We start from the raw sequence: 25,292 nt of genomic DNA, 5'->3' as shown, positions 1-25,292 counted from the left end.
TCAAAATTCTAAAGCTATTTATTTTAATTGTGGAGTGTTGGCTTAATTCTGCTTTAAATCTCCTCTTTGTGTGTTTTATGGGGACTGGGCCTGTTTTCATGGAGACTCCTGCAATCTCAGGTTGGTATTGGTCTCTCTTCTTCATTGACATTTATCTTTAACTGTTGCTGTCGTCATGGAACCGGGCCAGTGGGCGGGGCTTACCGGCTCCCCTCTGATTGGTTGGCTGAAGCGCTTCTCTCTTCCTCATCGTTGAACCCGAATAGCTGATTCTGATTCTGTGCCTTATCAACGGCGCTTTCGCTGGTAAGTACCGAAGGACAACTTATGCATTTCACATTTTTTCTTCAAAAACACAAGTACGGTGCAGCGACGTGGGTAGTTTCCGTCGGCTGACACTCAAATAGAGCTCAAATCTACAATGAACCGGACAGGTAATGTTCCACCTTAACTTTTTTTTTTTTCCTGAAGTGTACTCGGGACACTTATTTTTGGTCTTTCAGCTTTGCAGCTTTGAGTTTTTACATTGAACGAGCAAAGGCGATCGGTTTGAGCGTGCTTCGTCGTCTGCACGTTTTATTGTGGTCTCATGTGTTTGCACTTGTGATGTTCAGCCTGATTTATGGTTCCGCGTTAAATCAACGGCGTGGCCTACGCCGTAGGGTACGCGACGACGCGCACCGTACGCGTTGGTCTAACGCGGAACCATAAATCAGGCTTTCCTGCAAGAGAGGTGACGCAATATGAGCCGAGGATGTCCGTCCGTCCAGCCATACGTCCACCCGTCTCCCAGGCTCTCATGCAGTTTGTCCAAGCTGCCAGGCAGGGGCGTCAATTGGGTATGGCAAAGTATGGCAGCCGCCACACCTTGGCTTCAAGGGAAAATGTAAATGTTTGTTTTTTTTAATACATTTATGGAATAACTACAAATGCAAATCAGAACAACATGATCGATTTCACTAGTTATTATACACTGCAAAAACTCAAAATCTTAACAAGAATATTTGTCTTATTTCTAGTTAAAATGTCTAATTTTTAGTCAAAAAGAATCTCATTACATTTAAGACAAGACTCAAAAACAAGCATTTTCATCTGTTTAAAGTAGATTTTCACTTAAAATAAGTGGAAAAATCTGCCAATGGAACAAGATTTTTTTGCTTGTAATGAGAAGATAAATCTTGTCCCACTGGCAGATTTTTCTACTTATTTCAAGTGAAAATTTACTTGAAACAGGTGAAAATATCAAATAAGTTATTTTTCTGGTGATGACTCTTGTTTTAAGTGTAATGAGATTTTTTGACTAAAAATGAGACATTTTAACTAGAAATAAGATTTTCTTGACCACACAGATAAGCTCCATAGCAGACTTCTGTGATGAGTATTTGCTGGACGTGTTGATTGATACTTTAGTTAAGTTCTGTGACTCGTAACCTTGCCATACCTTAGCTTCGACTGAATTGACGCCACTGCTGTCAGGGCCCTTTTTATATAACGCTTTGCTGGCACACAAGCATTTGTTTTTACTCGATATAAGCTCAGTTGATTCAGAACCGTTTGTAGATATTCCAATGAATAAATGTGTTTGCTGCTTCACTGGAGAAAAGGCATCCACTACACACAGGGCTTAGTTCACTGGAGAAACCAAAGCAGCACAGGCTTAAACCAACAACACACCACGGGATCCCTCAGATGAGCCTCTCAATTCATGTCACCTGATGTCTTCAATGAGAAACCACCACCATAACTGCTTTGATCTCATCTGATAACTTGTCTTTTTTCACAGCATGATGACAACTCTCGCAGAGACAAAGGAACTGTTCAGGAGAGCAGATGCTGTCTGTTTTGATGTGGACAGCACAGTCATCAAAGAGGAGGGCATCGATGAACTTGCCAAATTCTGTGGTGTGGGGGATGCGGTCCGAGAGATGTATGTGAGCTATTAATGTTCTATTCTTATGTTTACCTGCACTGTTCTCCTTTAAAAAAACAATGTGATTGATTTTGATGTCAGGACTTGCAAAGCCATGGGTGGCTCGATGACATTTAAGAAGGCCCTGACTGAGCGTCTTTCTATCATTCGATGCTCCAGAGAACAAGTAAATAAACTGATAACAGACCATCCACCTCAGCTGACTCCAGGAATCAGGTGAGTGTCAAAAGCTTGATAACATGAATCAGCTCAAGACCCGATTTTCCTCTGCTCGCAGAAATCTTTATTTGTCTCAAAGTGTGAAAAACAAACTTCTGTCAATTTGCAGATATGTGCCACGTACTGTAAATCTCATTTTTCACCGTCAATTTTCACATACGTTTATAATGACGGGTAGTCTTTGACAAAAGATAATTTCTTTTGGTGCCGTCACACTTAAACTAGTGTTTGATGTGCTAAAAGTTTTTCTTGAAACGTGAAATGTCTTCAGATCCTTCTCTTTTCTGTTTTCACCGCTAGTGCCTTTTTGATGTTCGGGATTTTTTTCTTAAGACAATTCACTTTAATTTTGGTCTCGAACCCTGAAAGTGGTGAATAACGATGCCTTAAGGGCACTTTTACAATAGGCTGTGATGGACGAGTGCACCTGAAATGTTTGTGGCGGCACAAGTCTTCTTGAGGGGTGTTGCGTTTAAATTTATTGGCAGGCTAAATGACTAAAAATTTAATAAAGTATTCTATCTATCCATCCATCCATCACATGAGGATTGGTAGAATAATATGTGAATAGGAAAAGTACTGTCGGCTGTTAGAGCAACTGCAGAGGAAGGTTATTTGAATGTACACTTGTTTTCGCCATAGTTTACAATAACAGATGAACGGTAAGTATAACCGCATTTCAACCGCAGTCCATTATTCACTAAAACAAACTTTTTACCAAAAAAAATCCCAATGTGATCTAAAAGAAAAAAAATCTTTCTCATTAAAGTGTTCACAACTGGGCTTGTTTTTTTCCCCAGGGAGCTTGTGGAGCGTCTGCATGAGCGCAACATCAAGGTGTTCCTCATCTCAGGCGGCTTCCGCTGCATTGTTGAACACGTGGCCGCTCAGCTAAACATTCCCCTGCATCACGTCTACGCGAACCGGCTCAAGTTCTACTTCAACGGTGAGTTTTTTTTAAGAGGCCGCGTGTCATTTTCCGGTCCGAGCTCTGCTTTATCTTCATTAAGTCCTACATGAACTCCTAGGAGAGTATGCTGGTTTCGATGAGACTCAGCCCACATCTGAAACTGGTGGCAAAGGAAAAGTGATCAACATGCTGAAGGAGCAACATGGATTCAAGACTATGGTGATGGTCGGAGATGGAGCCACTGATCTGGAGGCTTGCCCTCCAGCTGTAAGTGCTCATAGTGCTTTAAACATTTGCATGTTTGATGGGCATTGATTTGTACTCTTGAAAATGCACCATGGTTTACTTTAACTGTACCTTCCTTCACCCCCAGAGTGCCTTCATTGGATTTGGCGGCAATGTCGTCAGGCCCCAGGTCAAGGAGAGATCTACATGGTACGTGACAAGCTTCGGGGAGCTACTAAAGGAACTGGAGAAGATTTAAAAAGATGCTAAAATATTCCCTTTACTAATTTAACATTTTATATTTGCACCCAAAGGTGTGCTACCCATGGTCTTATCCATCACACACTTTTCCTTAGGCTCTTAATAGATTTTTATAATGAATGGAAATGTTTACAGTTGTCAAAATTGACCTAAATAACAATGTTGTCCTATTGACTTTTATACTAGATTATACTAAAAAATAACCAAACACTGTGCGGAAGTTAAGATTGTAGTGTTTCTTGTTTTTTTTCCCCCCCCACTTTTTACATCAAAAAGTTAACTCCTTCACGTCTTATCATGTGAGGTGAGTGACAGGAATATCTCAGAAATGTGTTCAACTTGTCAATAACTGAAGTAATGTCGGTCCTGTGAGAAGCATTAAAGATCAGAATGTGCTGTAAAGGATGTTTGAATGACTTTTATTCTGTTGGTGTCCACCCCTCAACAATAGTTCCTGCTCAACAAAAAGACAAGCAGGGTTTCCTTTTAAAAACAAATGTTACAGTACAGAGCAGAAGGACGTTTCCACGGCATCATACATTTGTTTTGCCCTTTTTAAAACACAGATTAAAAACAGATTTTAAAACCAGGCATGCTGTCGTCACGAGAAAAAAGGTGGAAGCCATAGGTACAAACACAGCACCATAAAACATTACTAGTTTGATGGAGAACAGAAGAACATCCAGGAAAAGCAACTCTGGAGTTAATTATAAATTTGTGTCTGTAATAAATATAAAATTAAGCCGTATGCAGAGTACACCGTTGAATACTTCATCATATTGTGTTGGTGACAGTACAGTAACTTTCTTATTTCTATCAGCAATAGCATGGTTTATACCAGACTGACTTCCTCAGCATATTCTAAAATGTGTTCTCTAAACTTACATCGAATAAAATAAAAGGCTACTCCACTGAGCAGTGAGCTTCATCTGTGCGCTTTCTCTCTCTGGTCCCACAGACACACCACATACAGCTGCAGTTTTTTTATTTCCAACTAACTGGTTGGTTCCAGTTAGAGATTATGTGACACGACACGATGCACATGATGACCATCAGGAGGTTTAAATTGGATCAAATTTGTTCACCCTTTGTTCACCCTTCTTCAGCCCCCCCAGGCAAAATTTAAATTAAAATGTGCATGGTCAAGGGCTCTCTAGATTTCAGTAACTGTTTTTAACGATTAAATAAATAGCAGGTATCGTTTCCTCCCCAGTCCTAGTGACATCTTGAAATAAAGCATAAATAAGAAAAAAAGAGGGCACCATTTATTTGGTAGCAATGATGGTAGGTCGGACTCTATATGGATGTGACATCCAACATTCCTGCTCACTACTCCTTTTACTGTAGCGGCGAAGCTTTCGTTGGGATCATGATCCGAGACTCCATATGCTGAATGAGGGGGACTGCAGGCGGGTGAAGAGATGAAAAGAGCTCATTTAGAATTACTTTACACCAAGCTTGAAAAAAGCTTTAAAATAATTTAAAATAAAAATAAAGAAGGAACTCACCTGTGTAATACACGGCCTCATGCCAGCCCTCCTGTTGCCAGGCACCATTCCTCGTCTTTTCTCGGGACTGAAGGTCTTTGTAAGCTGCAACCAACAAGTCAAACTTGATTAACCTGCTTATAGTAAAAAGAAGCAATGACGCAATGAGTTGGTAATAATGTTTTCAATTTCTGCAATTTTTAGTTACTCTCTGGTTGATTTTTTTCAAATTAGTTGAATGAGATTGCCTTAAAGATGCAATCAGACCATATATTAACAAGCTGTTCATATATATATATATATATATATATATATATATATATATATATATATATATATATATGGTCACTATAGGGAAAGTTTCAGTAGATACCCCTCAATATTAGTATTAATTTCAAGTCGTCTTTGTTTCATCTTTATAAGTCTCCTTTTGGCGCCATCTCTTGAGGCGATTAAAGCTGTGACAGTGAGCGAAAACAACACAGCTGCCGGCTGACAAACCGATAAACTTGAAGAGTTAAATCACTTAGGAGACCCAAGAGGAACTGAAAAGTTAGGTGATAATTACATTAGTTCAAAGTACAAATAGTAATATGAGCCATTGGCCTGAAAAATTTAAGTTCCATATTATGTAAGTCAGGTCAAAGTTTATTTATATAGCCCATGTAAAACTTCAAAAGTTGACCAAAACGCTGTACAGATTGAACCGAGAAACAAAGCACAACACAAAGTATTGTAAACAAAGTATCCATAAACTATACAAAACTAAGAATGATAAAACCTAATGCAATAAAAAAGTCGAAGTAATAATTCAATTAAAAATAAATAAAACACATAATGATCAATCAGTACGCGAGTGAAGGCGGGATATACACAGAGAACAGGGCGTAATATCTGAGTTTGAAGTGAGTTTATGAAATGTCACAGGATACTTAATGAAAATATTCAGTAAAAGGGTTTTTAGTAAATAAATGAGGCTGCATGTCGTCAGAGAGGAAGAATGAGGTTATGTGAATGTAATAAACTGGAAGATAAAGGGGTTGTTAACTGAAAACAAAACAGTGAAAAGGAAAAAAAACAAACTAATAAAATAGTTGCATTGGCTTCATAAGTCCATAATTTTTTTTTGTAATTACAAATATTGTCTTACTTTAGAAAGTTTAGAAATTAAAAACCTTAAATCAGTCTAATCAGTTTCAACATGTGTTTATTTTTTTGTTTTAAATCTGCCATTTTTGCTTGGTAAAGAAATAAAAAAAATAAACCACGAGATCTGCTGCTGATGATTGTGCATGAGCATAATTCCTCTGGAAGTCTGTAAAAGTGTGCGGAACATGGAAAGTGTTAGGATTTCATGAAAATTGTTAAAAGCTCAAAGCATTTCCAACACTGTTGGGCTTTCTCTTTATATTCAAAGTAGCCCAAGTAGCAAGACACAGAGCCACCTCCTGGTGTTACGGGTAGACTAGAAGTTAAATACAAATACACATCGTTGGAGAGGAGACGGGGAAAGGCGACACCTTAAGGTGACTTTCCTTGAAGCTGGCTCTTCCAATTAAATTAATTAGCAATACACATACAATTTGTTGAGATAAAGACAATGGGCAGACACAGATGTTTAGCATTGGGGGGTCTGATCTGCGGTCTGGTTTGACACCTCAGATGGGAGACAGACAGTAAAGGAAATGTAGAGCTGGAAGTGACAAAGTTCGGGGGTTCTTTCCCGTAACTGATTCCCTCCACCAATGAAATTCACTTGCAAAGAACACCCCCCTTCAGAGTATAAAAAAGACTGGACTCATGGAAACGTCGTGCATTTCTCTCCGACCCACCGTGGTCTAGAGAAGTGTTACCATCCGGCCGGAAAAACCTTGTGCTTGACATGATTAAAAGTTGTTAACCTGTGATTCTTTCCACTAGTCTTTCTTGATTCACCAGACAAAAGAACACGTAGATTCTTTCAAAAGCCTTACCCCAAAGGTGATGAACCATGTAGAGGTTTCCGATCTGCGTAAAAAAACCTCCGATAGCCTCGCTGTTGCGCTGGCGGTATCCGATGGCTCTGGCCCTGCCGAGAAAAAGCAGCTTCGGTCACAACACGCGCCAAAAAACACCAAGACTTCATCCAGTGTGACAAGAACAATCTTGGGTGAGGAATTTAGCATAATCACTCAATTCACTCAACTGGATGAGGTCTGTTTGGTTAACCACTTACTGTAAAAAATAAAACAAGTCTGGAAACCTTAACAGGCCAAGTCTCGGTGAAATGGTGTAAAGGGAATGTTTAAGACTCATTATGTTTCCTCCAAAGCAAACACACACTTTTTCATGCCTTAATTGCTCTGTCTATCAAACCGTGAGGCCTCACGTCTACACGTCAACCCAGTTTAAGCCGAGTTTAAGCCTCCAGCTGCAAAAATTATACTGAACTTGCTTTAAATAGCTTTGGTGACATTATGTGGGGTAGGTTACATGGTGGCTGGTTGGCAAGAGCCTAAATGCAAACACAGGGAAAAACAAAAACAGAATTGTTTCAGTGTGGTCTTTTAATTAAATGCAATATTTACCCCCCTGCTTTCTCACGAACATGAACATCTCCCTGGGTATTCCATATGTATCACTTTCATTGGGGACATTGTATTACGTCAAATTAGCACAAAACTTTCCAGGGGAACAGTAATGTGGAGTTTAGTTTAATTGAATTAAATGCGCTTTAACTTCGACATGAAACCTTGGGAAGGGTGGGATCTATCTGGCAAAGACAAGCACTTCACTTCATGAGCACAATTCCCTGCCTGAAATATGTTGTCACATGCAATCAGAAGCATTTTGCCACAAAGAAAAGAAACAAGTATGACAAACAGAAAAATGAGCCCAAAGAAATGTTCTTATGGAAAGTCTTCACTGTTAATGTAATCTGTAGCATTAAATGATAAATGCCGGGCTGCTGGCTCGGCCACCCCATGCAGGGGATCCTTCCAGACTCTAATTACTCTGTTATGTATACATGTTACTGGCATATGGGATGTCGCTACCTTGCTTAAATCTCAATCTCTGCCAGAGGGCATGACAGTACAGTTTTAAATATAGATCCTCTCGGTGGAATAGATCTTATTAATGACAGTGTGATGAGAGAGGTTTCATGTAGCGCAACTGTTCTTTAACTACAGCTCAGTGAATGAAGTGAATTCAGGCTGCCTTACCAGTAATTACCCCACTCGATCATTGTTCCTGGCTGCAGGAAAAAAGAGCACAACATTCTTTATTACATTTAAAGAAAAACACTTAACAGAGAGCTTTCCAAACTTTCCTGTGCCAGGTTAAACATAATATAACAAATAAATGGGGAAGAGGTAACACAGGTATTTTGTCATTGTGTAGATAAGCTGCAATGACATCTACACCCAAATGCTTCATTCTCTGGTCTTAAGGCAAGAACCGCTCTGCAGTTTTTCAGATATAATCTCCGCCTGTGGTCGGGGGATAATAGCTTGCATTCATCATCGATTCTACAAGCAGTTTGACCTTTTACATAAGAAACAAGGACTTCATCTGTGCACCATGTCACAGTTTGTTGTCAAAGCAAGCTGAAAAGCATGCCCGCTTCTACGCCTCAATGAACATCCGATTAAAAAAGTGGGGAGAGTATTTATTCTCTTCCGAACCAGTGAATACACAGGATCGTCACATCATTCCCTCTAAACAACTGTTAGATGCATGATGATCAAGATGTGGCAAAAAAACTGGAGTTCCAAATGAGTGCAGTAGCGGCTGGACAGGCTTGATCAGTACAAGCACAGACATTTCAAAACATTTACTAAACCATTAAACGATATAATCTAGCATTTTTGTCAACCCACCAATCTTTCTGCTATCAGTTATATTCCTGCAGCCGTGGCTCACAGTTCTATCAATATTGTTGAGAAAATAAAGGACTAAGACTGGATGTCAACTGAAAGCACTTATGCCAAAGACTGCTGGCGCATTACTCACCCTGAGCTGGTAGGACCTGAGTTCGTAGATGCTGGGACCCTCTCGGGGAATGGGCTCGTTCCAGAAACTAAACTCAAGTAGAAGCTGATTTCTGCGGGACAGCAGCATCTTTCCACGTTCCTTCCTGTAGGCCGTGAACTCCTGATGTTGATCAGACCCTAATTAATAAGCTTTTCTTCAACTGTAAATGCTAAGGCCATAAGCAGGAGAAATGGACATTAAACAATGATTACCTTGTTCTGCCTAAGCTTGTTCATGACTTCTGTTAGAGCTGGGTATCCACCTCTGTAACGCCACATATGAACTGCGGAGGCAACATATAGCTCATCACATGGTGCACAAGACTTAAAATCCAGAACATGGAATTGCTGCCCTCATTGTTTTTTTCTTTAAATAAAAAAATAATCACTAAACAGATGAGATGGTAAGACAGTGAGAGGATTAGTAATCTGAATATTCAGTTTAATGCGTGTGAGTATGCAGTGTAATATGGGTGTTGACTGTTAACTGTGTGCACCACAATCCATTTACGCTGCAACTGTCTTTGTGGGTTGATGTTAGTAATCCTACCAGCCTGGTCTTGTTCTCCATACCACGTATTCCAGGTTCCCACCAGCTCACAGGGGTAGTACTTATCAGCATGGATAGAGGGCAAAACCTCCTCACTGCGATAAACGAGAAAACAAAACAAATAAAAAAATAATAATAATGCTGAAACGCAGTAGAATCACAAGTGCATTTAGAAATCAAAAGCTAAAACCCACAGTGTAATCCAGGCAACAATCTGATTTTTCATGTGGATTCTTTCTTACATCGCAACACTCTTTAACTATTCATCATTTATTTATAATGCTCAGGTATAATATTTATAATGCTCAGGTATACAATGAAGTGCTGTAATATTTTTATAATGTAATAACAGGTATATTTTTTGATAAAGTAAAGCTTGCTGTTATATTTTTATTTTGTATTCAAGCAAAATTGAAAAAGAAACAAGGGGTAGGACCTCATAAGTTTTTTACTTCCTCCTACTCCTTTTCGGGCATGAAAGTTTCTTTCCCTTTGATTTTGTTTAGTGACTGTTTATTTGTACTCTTTTTCTAAAGTTTTGTGTAATTGTTTTTTTTTAATTTATAATTAATATGCTCAAAATAAAGATTTCAATCAATCAATCAAAACTACAAGTCCATGTCCTCCAACTGACAAAGCCATGAACAAGATAGGACTAAAGTCATGCTGACTGATCTATTGCCTGGCTCATGGTCAAATAAACCTGGCACGACTTCTGCTGCACTATAAATGTTAAACAGTAGGAGAGCACACTCACCAGAGTTTGTTGTAGGCATCCTGGCACTCTGGCTTCACATTATGGACTAAACAGAAGAACCTAATTATTAACTTACTGACCGATTAATTAACACGTCTCTGTCCTTGGCGATGACTTACACTGAATTTTGTAGAGGTTGCTTTCCTCATTTTTGGTCAGTAGGTTGGAGTGTGCATCTTTCCTGGGATCAACTTTCCTCACAAACACCGACTTGAGCCAGCTGTCCTCTTTGCCTCTGCTGCCAGATGCTGCAAACCCCCTGTAAACACAAAAGGGTCATGATAAATAACCACTGGATGGAAATTCTCCTCATCTCCTTCCTTCTCACTAGGTCAGATAAGAACACACTCATAAAACTATTGTAATGTTAAGAGCTTTTCTGATATGATAAAAGCCTGTGGCCTCCAGGGAGAGATGCTGCAATACAATCTTAAAGGATACGTGCCTGCATGTAACCTATAAGCAGTGCTCGAGTTGTAAAAAAACAATCAGGGGGGTGGTGGATTTTATCATATGGGGACAGATAATTTGTGCTGATTACAAATAATATAATATATTACAAATAATAGCACTGACCAAAACACCTGCAGAAATACTGCAGGAATGACATAGCAGCAGTTAAATGCAGCCTTCTTTAAGCTTTAAATATCCACTGGGCTTACATCAAATACATCAAAACACAACAATAAAAAACAGTTTTCTGAACTTATCAATATGACTCTGTCCTTCACAGGATAAGTAAAATGGATCACTGCAAAAACTCAAAATCTTGACAAGAATATTGGTCTTATTTCTAGTTAAAATGTCTCATTTTAGTAAAAAAAATCTCCTTACACTTAAAACAAGACTCATCACTGGAAAAAACAACAATTTTCACTTGTTTCAAGTAGATTTTCACTTACAATAAGTAAAAAATCTGCATGTGGAACAAGATTTTATTGCTTGTAATAAGAAGATAAATCTTGTCCCAGTGGCAGATTTTTCTACTTATTTCAAGTGAAAATTTACTTGAAACAGGTGAAAATTGTCAAATAAGTTATTTTTCTGGTGATGACTCTAAATGTTGAAATAGCAGTAAAACCACATTAATTGATGAAATGACATAAGGGATGGAAAGGGGGGGTGATTTTGACTGTTTTTATTTCAGGGGGGATGCCATCCCCCCTCATCCCCCTCAACTCCAGTACTGTATGTAGATATGTTGGCATGTTGTCAACACAGCTAAATAAAAGAGCAAGCTGACCTTGAGCATTTGAGATGCACACCAACAAAAGATGACAGAAACTCGTGTTATATCGCCCCCACAAACAAATACACGTAGCTTTTCTGTCACCAATCTCGGGGTAAATGAACCGTGAGTGCAGCCCGTGAGTCACCTACAGCTGGAGGCCAAACAGAACCAGCTGGGTTAAGACTGATTTATACTTCCGCGTTACCCCAACGCAGAGCCTACGGCCTAGGGGACGCGGCGACGCGCAACGTACGCCGTCGATTTAACGCATAACCATAATTCAGGCTTTAGCAGGTAACGGGCTAGCCCGGCCAGGATAGCAGAATCTACTGACAGTTACACATTAAACCCAACATGAGACGCCACAGACATGACTAACCAACACCCACGGGAATGAGCGCCCACCTGACCCAGACCATGAGCTGTCCAGCTGCGTGGGTCCTCCTTGTAGCCGGAGCGAAGCTCCCGCGGACTCTCTGAAGGACTCCAGTCGCCATCTTCAACTTCAGGGAGGAGCTGTAGTTCCACCACGTGGCCAGCAGGTGGCGGTGCAGCACCACGTGCACACGCAGGGGCGTTCTCCTGCGTTTCAGCATCTATATGGAGTTCATTTGAACAGAGGTGTCAAAGGTATTCACATTCATTACTCAGATAGAAGTATAGATACTAGAGTTTAAAAATACTCCCGTAGAAGTTGAAGTATCAACTCAAGTTTTTTACTCAAGTAAAAGTATAAAAGTACTGGTTTCCAAACTACTTAAAGTATAAAAGTAAAAGTAATATAAGGGGGAAAAAAGCCATTAAGGACAAAAGCTATTGAAAATGAATGCATCTTAGTATAATGCAAATATATTAAAGAACCATATATGTGTACTATTGAGCATTAACATGTGTTTCAGAGAGCAGGAGATATGATGACTAGTTGCCTATAAGTATTGTAATGGTGCAAAAAGTCAAACTTCAGAGGCATGTTATCATTTATCCTAACCTTTATTGGAATGTACATCCAAGTTTAGTTGCAGGAATCTGAGGGCAAAGGATGTAAGAACAAAACTGGACAAGAACATCTGTGCCACAACCAAATTCACTCTATCCGGATGTCGCAATTTAACTGGATAGTTTTTTTTTAAAGGCCGAAATGAAATAGAGTAACAAGGCTGTTTTTAAAATGTAAGGAGTAAAAGTAAAAAGTCGTCTGAAAAATAATTACTCCAGTGAAGTATAGATAACCAAAATTTCTACTTAAGTAAGGTAACGAAGTATTTGTACTTTGTTACTTGACACCTCTGGATTTGAAATAATATGAATGTTAACCTATTGATTCTATTCTATTCTATTTATTCCTATTAATTCTACAATAAATGCAATCTATGTTTATTTAAATGTAACATTTTTTTAAACCGTTTAGTGAACTCAAAGAGGACACAAGTTGAAATGTTATCAAGTAATCACAATATGGTAATAATGGAATGAATAGTTTTTTTTTTGGTGGATATCTTTAAAAATATATTGTAGCCAACCTGTTGCAAATTTCTGCCACCAAACACTTATTTTAAATAATTTATCAACAATCAATGCTTCACTATGTCAAAAAACGAATTTTGCTTGCTGGCCTAACAGCAGCAAAAAAGATAATAGCAGTAAGATGGAAACCACCACACATGCTTAACATCTCCCATTGATATCTGACTTTTCTTGACATTATCTATCTGGAAATATCTACACCCTGGACAGGTCACCAGTCCATCGCAGGGCAAACTCCACACAGAAAGGCCCCTGCCAGGCCTGGGAGTTGAACCGGGAACCTTCTTGCTGTGAGGCAACAGTGCTAACCACTAAGCCCGAATCCATAATGCAAAAAAACTAAATATTTTATTTTGGTATATGGCAGCAGATAAAATTAAGGCCAAACTTGAAAGATGTATTTAAAATTGATATAGACTACCTTGTTGCAGCTATCCTTGTCCAGTTTTTGATATGAATATGTTTTGCCTTTGTTTTTTTTTGTCCTTTTTTTGTCCTTTGTCATTATCTTTGTATTATCTTTTTTTTCTGTTTTTCTTTATTATCAATTGTTAGGTCCAAGGGGTGGGTTTGGAAGGGGGTGAGAATATGTGTTAATGTTTGTTTAACATCATTGTGGATGCCACCGTTGATAAGAAAATCATGAAAAATAAATAAAAACATTTGATCACAAAATATATATATATATTGTAGCTTAGTAATGCATGAAATCGTAATGAGCCACACTGGCTCCTCTTTTTAAAAATATTTTTCAACCTATAATGCTTGATGTATCATATTTGATACATTAATTTATGAGACCCCCCCTCCAGGGAGAAGAAAGAAAAATCTGTAAAAACAATAAAATAAAATAACCCAACGTATTCATAATGTTACTATAATGTTACAAAAATAAAATAAAACAAAATAAAATAACAGAATGCATTCATAATGATACAATCATGTTACAAAAAAAAAGACAAAACTATCATTTAGAAACTATTAAAGATAACTTTGGTTGTGTTTTTTTTTAATCTCAATTAATAATAAATACTTCATAACAAAAACAATATGATTTTTTTTAAATTAAAGTGTTAACACCTTTCTTGAGAGACTCTGCATTAATACATTTTTGGACAAAAGTGCTATGTTAAAAAAGTTCCAGTTTTTCTGATTTCCTCTGGTATAGCAACAACGCAATATGTTACAATACTTTCCCTTTTTCAGTTAGTGCTCTTGTTTTCTTTATGGAGATTTGAACTTTTCACATAAAAAAACCCAGAGGTGTAATCTATAAAAAATAACTATGGTTTTGCTTTAGTTCTGCTCATTCATAAACTCATGCCAAACGAGCCGACACAATACAAGCACCCTTCAGCAAAACCACCCCTATGAATGCAACTTTTATTGAGATAATTAACGGTGTCTGTGGTTTTCCTGTTTTGACGTGCGAAAATGTGCTTAAGTTTTCCAGACGGTGTTAAGTCTCAGTGTACGTCTGTAGTGGATCAAATCCAACAGACAAATTCTCCTCAGCTCACATCCATCTCAGAGATATTGTTGGAATTTCAGCCTTTTGTAAATCTTGACTTGTTGATATGTGCTAAAATATATGAGTAACTCTTGAACAGGTGGGGAATGCTATAATCCAACCAGCAATCCATCGCCAGGAGGTTCACAGCACTGCTTGGATCACAGTCCAGTTAGATCACCAATATAGAAATCTTCCAACATTGTAGACATCTTGTGAGCTAGACGGGTCTTCAATTTCACCATTACAATCAAAGGAAACTATACTACCACTATACGTACATTGCATTTGGTCTTTTTCAATCTATAGAGTGAAAGAAAATAAACTCAGACAGCTATAAATTAAAAACATTCTAGATCCTGTCATTTTCAGTGATCCTGCCTTTTGGACACACAGTGTGATTAATGTTGTGTAGCAGGTGGTGTGGTTGCATCCCACTGCACTCAATGTTGAGATTTGTCTCAAATAGAAATACAAAAGCTTGAGAGACGATGCTGAATCCGACAGGGAATTTCAGATCTTACATATTAAACCCTTGTGATAAATATCACGTATATGGTAGAAAACTAATGAGCTGTTGTGTTATTTTGGTAAGACCTTCAGGAAGAGCATGTCACTGCCGGAGGTTCTGGCTGTGCATGGATGACTGTGGGGGATGCTGGGGTTGCAACCACAGAGGAATTCAGTACACTTTAGATTGATTTATTATTTGACAGAGTAACTATGAATCTAATGGAGACCATATTGCTAAAGTTGACTTGGCTACTTTAAAACCAATGGAATTCAGAAACGATGGAGGTTTTTTCTTTATTGTTAAGTTCAAATACATGAATCAAGAAGAAGTGTTTGTTCCACTAAATATTTTAGAAAAAACAAAAGGCAATATGTGGATATATCTAATGACTGTACTCAGTAAAATGTTTCTCATTTAATCATTAATATGGTTAATTTTAATTCCCAGTGCACAGTTTCATTAGTTCAAGCAGGATGTTGTTATATTATACATGTGTTTAATTAAAAAAGACTCCTCATTATCAGCAATAAACATCAGCAAAATGCCTGGTAGAGCTTTAAGTCAGAGCAGTGCAGCTCTTATGATGTCAGTATTAATCAGATCAATCTTTATTTCTAACATACTGAGTAGGACAGTTTCACGGACGGTGCGTTTTATGAAAGGAAGAACTGAGATCAGCTATGAAACAAAGAGCCCCATTTTCACTGTTCCAGCTGTTCAGACACTGTACCGCTTTGCTGGTATTGCAAAAGATGTTTCGTGGTGAATTACCACCATGTGGAGGGAACTTCTGATGCACGTTGTCTGTTTTTATCCTGGCAGAATCTATTAGTGTTTTACTGATCTAACACTGTATCTCTAACTGAGCGCCTCAAGTTTTAAATAACCTCACCCAAAAGCATCCACTGTGCCAGTTATTTTCTCCACATTCAAAGTGTAATTGTGTAACGTTATTAAGTTAAATTAAGTCAGTCACCGATTTGTCAGTCATGAGATCCTTTGAAGAATTTCTCATCTAACAAACGTTCCCATTGTACAATATAATTCTGAGCCGACTCTGCAGATTTTTTACATGCAAAATATTCCATCACAGTGATAATTGGACAACTTTCAGACCATTTAAATCAGCTGCCAGCTCATATAAAGGCCCTGTGTCAGCGGTGGAGAGTGGAGTTTTTCTCAAATAGTTTTTAGAGTCTTTAATGTCTCACTGACCTTTGCTCAATAGGTGTGCTAATTCTGTTTTGTTCTTGTTTTATTTTTCATCAAAGAATGCTTTTTGTTGTTGGCTTTCACATTTAATAACCCTTAAGGAACCTTATAGAAAGAGCTCACATAGCTTCAGATATCACACCAGCAAACACAGAAAACTGATCGTTTTTTTAGAAAAGTACTAGGCTTTTTCATTTTCAAATACTTAGGCTATATTTCTCTCATCTGCATTTACTCATGAACAGTTGGTATTGATCCTTCTTTTGGGTATAATCTCACTGAGCGTCATGGGCTGGACTAGCATAGTTTGCTAAAACAGAGCCCTCCAGATAGGAAAGCTGAAGAAATAACCTACAGCAGTCAGCCAGGAGGGGAGACAGATGAGTCTAAACTCTGCTGTTGTATATAGATATTTAAAATAATAATAAACTTCAGGCGTCATTGTTTGTACGTTTTTATACGGTGATACCAGTTTTTAGCTTTTAGCACAAGAAGTTCAATTTGCAAGTATCAGACAAGGTGAATGAGAGTTTCAGATTTAGGCAGCCGCTGCAAAGTTATATGGCTGTGCCTTTTCAGACTTTTTGAGTTAGTGGGGACTTAAAAAGAAAGTTAGTTTATTCTCTCGAGCACAGAGTTAAGCATATAGCTGCCCATAAATTCATTTAGTCTGATCTTTTATAAACCACAAGGGCATGTTGGTCCAGATTATTTTCAAATTTAGCTTGAAACAATGAATTTCTTTAAAAGAAAGCTTTAGGGAGAGCAGCTGTGACAACAGCCGGTAGGAATCCCCTACGAATGTGCCAGAAAACCACGGATGCTATATAGCAGGAAGTTTAGGAAAATTAGAAGAAAAAAAAAACCGAGACACAGTCTTGAACCCACGGTTTAGCTACCTACCCCATTCTCAAACACAGCGTGGATCATCAGTAAATCGAACATCTCAAAGCCAAATAATCTAACCAGCTGTCATTGCAGTTTTCCTCTTATCCCTCGTGTTATCTTTGGCCTCATCATAGACATGCGTGTTGGTGAAAGCTTTCCAAGAAATGTTGCTGGATGTGTGAGAAAATTCTTTGGTCATTTTGTTATCATTCTTCAACCTTATCTCTTCTGGGCACTGCTGTGAGTGAGTGAGTGCAACTCAACTGCTTTTAGCACCACTAAAACATTTATGGAGTCTGCTGTAAGGAGATTAGTATCCAAGGATGAGTCTGTGTTTATGTTACCATAAAACACTGGCGGGAAAAAAGTGATCACTAACTCTCACAACCTTCACCATCTCACCCGGCAGCTCTCTGATTTAAACAACAACATTTAACAAGATATTTCTCCTAAATTTTCAAAATATAAATCCATATTAAAGCTGCAAGCAGCGATGAACGGGCACTCGCACCCTTGTGCACGTTCAGGTGTGCTGCAGTGGAAGCGCGTATGACTTGCATGTACAGTAGATTCTTCAGGCCTGGACATTTAGCGAAAGACACTACCCACGACTCTCTATATCAAACCATTCAAAAGTTATGGCAGAAAGTAGGAACTATCAAATATGGACCAATCAGATAAAGAGGGGGCGCGCTTTTTGGCGTCTAGCGACGCCATGGTAATGCTTTTGACTGAGAAGTAATGCGCATCGTCGCAGGATCGAGACACACATTTTGATGTATAACACACCTGGGTGCACGTTACGGTTCGGTCGAAGAAGCGGCTGAAGAAATGGCATAAATTGCGCCAAAATTACACGATTAATTGAAAATGGCCGACTTCCTGTTCGTTTCGGCCATGGCGCCAAGAGACTTTTTCTTTAAGTTGCGACATGATACAGGTGTGTAGCGATGTTCATGCATGTACGTCAAACCTTATTGTGGGGCTTGAGGCACAAAGTTTTCTAGGGGACGCTGTTGAGCCATTTTTAATGAAAACCATTAAATATCAAATTTTTTGCCAGCCCTGGCTTGCATGCAAAATTTGGTGACTTTTGGGGCACGTTTAGGGGGGCAAAAGGCCGTCCTTTCGTTGGAAAAAGAAAGAAGAAAAATTCCTACACAATAGGGCCTTCGCACTGTAAGTGCTCGGGCCCTAATTAGTTACACTGTTGTGTTTTCTGGGCATAGTACGATGATTTGTGAAGAGTTTAATATTATTGATAATAATTTATTATTATCAACTGGCAAAAATAGAAAAACAACATATCCAATGCTGAAATAAAAAAGAAAAAAGCCAAACACAATAAATGACAGATTAGGATGAGGAAGGATTCCCCACACAGTGACAGACTGTGTTGTCACTTACTCATGGATTTAAAAAGAAAGAAAAAATACAGTTGAAAGAGGACTGCTAACTTCTCAGCAACTGTTAAGCATTTACTAAAATACAGAGAACATGCAAAGTCTTAAAATGTGTTGAATAAAGAACACGCTATTGGAGTCGGTGAAATCCCTGTTGAGCATATTTACATCTGACGTTTAACCTTTCTGTTTGAAACACGAGTTTCTCATATCAGCATGGGAGAATCATGCTGACAGGAGTCAAAAAATTGAACGTATTCTCTCGAGTATGTGGTGTGTGTTAGCATAAATGATCCCTCTATCAGCCTTCGAGAAAGGACAGAAAGGAGCCTTGGGAAATAAAGGAATCCTGGGAACTCACTGATGTATTTTATGATGCGAGACGTTGTCATTTCTGTCTGAGTTGATGCAAAACATTGAAAATCTTCTTCACACATTACAATTTTGGCATAACTGAATGGTGTATGTAAGGCATAAGTGCTTAAGGCAGATTATAAGTTGTCTGAGAGGGTGGGAACTGCCATCTTTTGCCAGGTCTTCTTTCACCTATGAAATGTTTGTCTGGAAGCAATTAGGCCAGTATATCAAGTTTTAAGACACTCAGGAACGTAACCACAGATTACAGCGATGTTTTTCTCAGGCCGTTCCACAAGGTCAGTCCACTGATTTCGAGTGGGCAGCCTTCCCACTGCTCAGCAGTGGACACATGCAAGAGGGGGTTCCTTTGAAAGTTGACGGAGGAATTTAGGGCAGTATATTTTCTATTTATCTTCATCAAAAATTGCAATGATGCTTTAAAGGTATTGTGACATGAAAAACAAATTTTTCTTGATTTTTTGTGTTTTGTTGGGTGTCTTGACATCAATTACACCCAAAAAACAACGAACTTTTAACATTCAGTGTATTGTGTGCTTTCTGGGATTTTCCGCATAACTATGCAAAAACGGCGCATCTGGTTTGGTGGCGGGCCGTGACGTCAAGGCCCGCTAAATCACCGCCCCCTCCACCCAGCTCCCTGCCTCCTCTCCTCTCCAGCGCACCATAAAGGCTGATTTATGGTTCCGCGTTACACCGACGCAGAGCCTACGGCGTAGGGTTACGCGGCGACGCGCACCGTACGCTGAACCCACGGCGTAGGGTCTGCGTCGATTTAACGCGGAACCATAAATCAGGCTTAACACGGAGCTGTTTAGAGCCTCTTTTGTTCTAATCACCGGAGGAAAACTGCTAAGAAGACCCGCGGACACTGACTGGACTTAAGATAAGGAGACACTGCTGCTTGCATGCCTTTATTTTTATGATTGTTTGCTGTGGACTGCCCTACTGCTTTTCCATGCTTCGCCTGTCGCTCCCGGCTTAACTCTCCGACGCCGCTGTGAGCGTATGGTTGGGTTGGAGGAGGAGCGGCGCAATGATTGACAGGAAAGGGGGGAAAGTTTTTCTTGTTACACTCTTTTAGACACATTTGAGGGATGTTGGCCAAGACTTTTAATAGTGTTAAAAGCATGTTAAAAATGATGTCACAATACCTTTAAAGCACATGCACATCTTAGTAGAGGTAGTTTCCCTTCATTAAATCAGTCATATTATCAAACCATCACAACTAGAACAACTAAATTAGTGTCTATTCAGTTTTATTTAATGTTTATTTCTAAAAAAAAAAAAACAAATAAAAAAAGGTGTGTGTGCATTCCTAAAATGATTACGAGTGGAACACATGGAAGTGGAATACGATGGTATTTGAAATTCTTCTTTCTGCTAAGCATCCAGGATTTTTTTTTCCCTCTAAGAAAAATGTACCAGCAGCTGACCAGCAGCTATATCTACCATTATATGCCTAAAGCCAGTCATTTATTTTCCATATTGTGTTTTCCCCCTCGAAATCACATTTGGCTGTATTGTATTGCTTTTATTGCCACAATGACCTAATATCCCCATGTGGGTAAGTAAAATTGTTTTGATCAGATCAAATATTTGGAAATATGATTTTACATATGGATGTCTCATCAGGTGACAGAACACTTTTTGCAGTTAATTCCAGCTCATACCATTTCCGATACTTATGTTAAATTTTTTGGACAACTGAACTAAAAATGCAGAGCAGGGACACCAGAGACACCAGGTCAGATGTAAAATTAAGAGGTTTGTCTTTTTTGACCAAGTCCAAAGAGTGTCTAGTGAAGGTGATGGGCATCTTCTGGATCTAGAGTTTTTTTGCAGGTGTAGCAGGTGAGGTTTTAATGTTGGCATGTGTTCGGGTGTACAGTGTACTAGTCTAAACACAAACAGGTTCAATCAAGATGTTACAGGCCAGATGACAAATGGAAGTGCAGACAACAACCTTAGGAAGGATGTGGACTCTCACAGCCACACACACACACACACACACACACACACACACACACACACACACACACACACACACACACACACACACACACACACACACACACACAAACACACACACACACAGAGTGAGACAGTCGCTTCCAGGCAACCCTGGCTTGTCCGGATGAAACTAATCATCCAAATTAAATGATCAGGGAATCCATGAGCATTCTTCTGGGCCATACCTTTTCCAACACTCTTTCCAGTCAACCAGATGCTGTGAGCCATATCCTCTGTAGACTCTCAACCTTGAAATTACACTGTGCTGGAAGTCGCTAATTTCAGCTGGGAAACATGGAAGGTACGATACACCCTCATGGAACTGGAAGTTTTTTGTTGTGTTTCGTTTTTTTTTATACTCAGTGGTACTAGCAATAACAGGCCATCCTATAAGCCAGTTTTCTCATCATTGTATGAAGCTTTTTTTTTTTTAAAACATATATATACGAGGGGGATCAGGGGAGGCATCCGCTGCAAGTCTGAAATTAGTTTTTTTTTTGTGTTTCGTTTTTTTTATACTCAGAGGTACCAGTAATAACAGGCCATCCTATAAGCCTCATCATTGTATGAAGCTTTTTTTTTTTTTTTTAAACATATATACGAGGGGGATCGGGGGGGGGCATCCGCTGCAAGTCTGAAATGAGAGAAACACAGGAGAACACACAACAGGCACACAAGCCTTTGGAATCTGCAAGAGAGAAACAAACAAACAGAAACGGGAACAGGCAGAGACACAAACAGCAACCATTTCAGGTCTCTAAAACTAAATCTGGACTAGGCTACTGCGATTATTCTTCCCCAAAACTGTGGGGTGAGTATGTAGGTGAGTGAGCAGGTGTGTATGTCTGTGTTACTGTGTGTGTGCAAAGTGAAAACAAGGTTTTACCTGAACTGCAACTAGAGTGGAGGAGGGAGGGCACAACCCCGCCACCCGAGAGACCAGAAGTCGACGAGGAAGAAACCCGAACCCAGGCCACCAGCAGCCACACGGAGGACCAGAAGGGGGACAGGAGGAAACCCCTCGCCATCAAGCCCCACCCCATCCCAGCAGGCGACAGAGGGAAGACCCGGGCGGAGCCCACAAGACCATAGGAGGAGGCAGCCAGGAAGTCTACGGTGATGGACCAGGACCCAGGCGAGCACCAGCCACCCGGCATAGGCCGATCATGCAGCCAGGAGGTCCACACCCTCCAGGCCCACAACCCTCACCCGGGGGCCAGCCCGCCCGGAGAGACCACCCTGTCAGTCGATGCCGGCAGGCCGACACCCGACAGCCAAAGTCGTGCCCAGCTGCAAGGGCAGCAGAGACGGGCAGGGAGGTAGAAGGATTGGTAACAGCTTCCACAGCGAGTGAACCAATAAACATGGGAAACAGTGTTTAAGATTTAATTTCGAAATATGTTTTTTTTATTGGACAGTCGATCCTTTTGACCCTTGCTGTAGATGGAAGCCAGGATACCATGCCAGTAGGAGAACAAGGCCTGTCCAGGCTGGGTTCTGAACTCATAGTAGATAAGACACCTGATGCAGGTTGTACAAATATATGCACCCACGACAATCCAGCACACAAGAACGTGGTGTAAGACGCAGGACGGTATGGCATACATGAAACATCATAGACCTTATAAGGTTCCTCAACATCACATTTTGGAGGGCATCAGAACACCCTCTGTAGTTTTTTTTTAATGGGCAAAAAATCCTGTGTGCCTCTTTTATTTTTATAAAAATTTGAATTGTATCCATTTTCATTTTCCAGAAAATCCAGGAAACTGGCTCTCTTAATCCTAAATGAAACATAATCCTAATTAAAGCTGCAACCAGCGATGTACGGGCCCTCGCACCCTTGTGCACGTTCAGGCGTGCTGCAGTGGAAGCACTTGTATGACTTGCATGTAGATGTCTTCAGGCCTGGACATTTAGCGGATGACACCACCCACAACTCTCTATATCAAACCATTCAAAAGTTATGGCAGAAAGTAGGAACTATCACATATCGACCAATCAGAAGAAGGGGTGGGGCTAATTTGCACCAATTAAGGTGAAAGACTCAAAACCGAGTCCGATGACACCACCCACGACTCTGTATGTCAAACAATTTAAAAGTTATGGCAGAAAGTAGGAACTATCAAAAACGGACCAATCAGATGAAGGGGGGGGCGCTTTTTGGCGTCTATCGTCGCCACGGTAACACTTTTCTTTTGACCGAGAAAAGTAATGCCCTCCGTCACAGGATGGAGACACACATTTTGATGTATAACACACCTGGGTGCACGTTACGGTTCGGGCCGTATTAACTGCCGAAGGAATGGCATAAATTGTGCCAAAATTACACGATTAATTCAAAATGGCCGACTTCCTGTTCGGTTTTGGCCATGGCGCCAAGAGACTTTTCTTTAAGTTGCGACATAATACAGGTGTGTACCGATTTTCGTGCATGTATGTCAAACCGTATTGTGGGGCTTGAGGCACAAAGTTTTCTAGGGGGCGCTGTTGAGCCATTTTGCCACACTCTTTAATGCAAACCATTAAATATCACAATTTTTCGCCAGGCCTGGCTTGCGTGCAAAATTTGGTGACTTTTGGGGCACGTTTAGGGGGGCAAAAAGGCTTTCCTTTCGTCGGAAGAAAGAAAGAAAAATTCCTACAGATACAATAGGACCTTCGCACTGTAAGTGCTCGGGCCCTGATTAATGGCATTGCAAATACCTGTGCGGGATAATTTCCTTTAAAAAAAGTTTGGTTCTGAGGAAGGTCACAACAAATACTGAATTTTGCTTGTAGAGTCATTTTGTTGTGAACATTTTGTGGTTTTATGTGTGTACAGTAAGTTGTCTTGAGACATGCGTTGTTTCGTGGTTGGTGCCAATTATAAAAAAATGGCCAGTAATGGCTCAACGGAGCAATAAATCTACCTCAGATGATATGATATTATCGCTGTATTTTCTGTTTTTATCGTATAAATATAAGCTTCTGTTGCATTTTGAAAGACTGAACTCAAGTGAATAGAAGATTCATTGAGAGATGTGAAACAGTTTATTGTTACCGTAAGTGTCACACAAATATGTCACATATGTATGTCAGTATGTGTGACATACAGTATATGTAAGATATGCCATTTGTAATATAAATAACATATTTATATAATGTATCTATAATATGCGTGACATGTTGACAAAGTAATTACATTGTCATTATTTCAGTTTATGAATTATTTTTATTCAAAGATTGTGAGTTTAGAAAAATGTAGCTTCAATTAGCTATTGCAGCCCAGTCTCACATCAAAATGTGTTCATTTGTAGCACATTATCAGGCTATAATGAAGTTGTATTATACAATGAAAGATTTGAAGTCAGTTTTCAAGGGTTGGCCTTAAGTTTGAAACATGGTGAAGCGTGTAAAAGGAATATGTTTAACCCAAAATCATCAAATATAAAAAAAAGTGATAAAAAAAGGAAATAGGCAAAAATTACAACTAGTAAGTAGTAAGTGTAAATATAACACAAAAAAATAATGGCAGCATGCTGTGATTAAAAAGAAGCTAACATAAAAGAAAAAGAGCGGGAAAAAAAATCTCACAAGAGTTTGCAACCAGCACTGGTGTTTTGCATTTGATGATCATGCTTTACACTCAGTCATACTAAGTCATGAGCAACAAGAAGTTTTCTATTCATCATCATTAACAGTGAACTTACGGGGTCCTTTCATAAGATGACATGATCAATTTGATCAATTAGCAAGGAATCAATTACAAAAGCAAAGTTTGCATTGTTTCCATCCAATCAGCTCTCCAAAAGGTACAGCTGGGATAAACAGTAAATTTATATACAACTTTAAATGTGGTTTAAGGTACATATTTACAGGTTAATCATTATTTAGATATTTCAAAGTTGACACTGTATGTTGACACGACTTACACCTAGCGCTTTACTCTTTGTTCCAAGCACCGTGGACATTTATCAGTATTTTATGAGACGCCGTGTTACCTTTGTCTCTGCCAAATGTTTGCAGTATTAGGTCACATGGAATAGGCTGTTTAAGAGCACAGAGCCAGACTGCACATCTGAAATGTATTATCAGGAAACACTGTTTTAGTGAATGAAATTGAGATGTAAAGGGACAGAGTGGTATATTAAGTTGGAGTTTCAACAAAAACAACACTGATGCGTATCAAGACTGCTTCTAAGGTAGAGCAATATGATGTCAAATATGTTTTGTTATTCCGATTTTCGGTCACATTGGCAAAATGTGGTTAAATATATCAAGATCAGTT

The 25,292-nt window shown here is 39.3% G+C and overlaps 2 protein-coding genes across 2 annotated transcripts; one reads left to right on the top strand and one right to left on the bottom strand.

The window, feature by feature from the left end:
- Positions 1-196: 196 nt before the first annotated feature.
- Positions 197-4,444, top strand: psph (phosphoserine phosphatase). Its single transcript, XM_061719328.1, has 6 exons — positions 197-306; positions 1,784-1,927; positions 2,012-2,146; positions 2,950-3,095; positions 3,178-3,326; positions 3,433-4,444. The coding sequence occupies exons 2-6, from the start codon at positions 1,785-1,787 to the stop codon at positions 3,541-3,543; spliced, it is 684 nt and encodes a 227-aa protein (XP_061575312.1). The 5' UTR covers positions 197-306; position 1,784; the 3' UTR covers positions 3,544-4,444.
- Positions 4,445-4,637: 193 nt separating this feature from the next.
- On the bottom strand, positions 4,638-12,101 carry LOC133441732 (protein NipSnap homolog 2-like). The gene is made up of 10 exons (XM_061719326.1): positions 11,989-12,101; positions 10,472-10,611; positions 10,353-10,398; positions 9,596-9,690; positions 9,259-9,329; positions 9,026-9,166; positions 8,236-8,267; positions 7,006-7,100; positions 5,054-5,137; positions 4,638-4,948 (listed from the first exon to the last, which is right to left on the bottom strand). Exons 1-10 carry the CDS (start codon positions 12,078-12,080, stop codon positions 4,884-4,886), a joined length of 861 nt encoding a protein of 286 aa, XP_061575310.1. The 5' UTR covers positions 12,081-12,101; the 3' UTR covers positions 4,638-4,883.
- Positions 12,102-25,292: the final 13,191 nt, after the last annotated feature.

The sequence above is a fragment of the Cololabis saira genome, chromosome 4, assembly GCF_033807715.1.
Source record: "Cololabis saira isolate AMF1-May2022 chromosome 4, fColSai1.1, whole genome shotgun sequence".
NCBI lineage: Eukaryota > Metazoa > Chordata > Actinopteri > Beloniformes > Belonidae > Cololabis > Cololabis saira.
The sequence above is the reverse complement of the archived record's forward strand: the minus strand, read 5'-3'. Positions and strand labels throughout refer to the sequence as shown.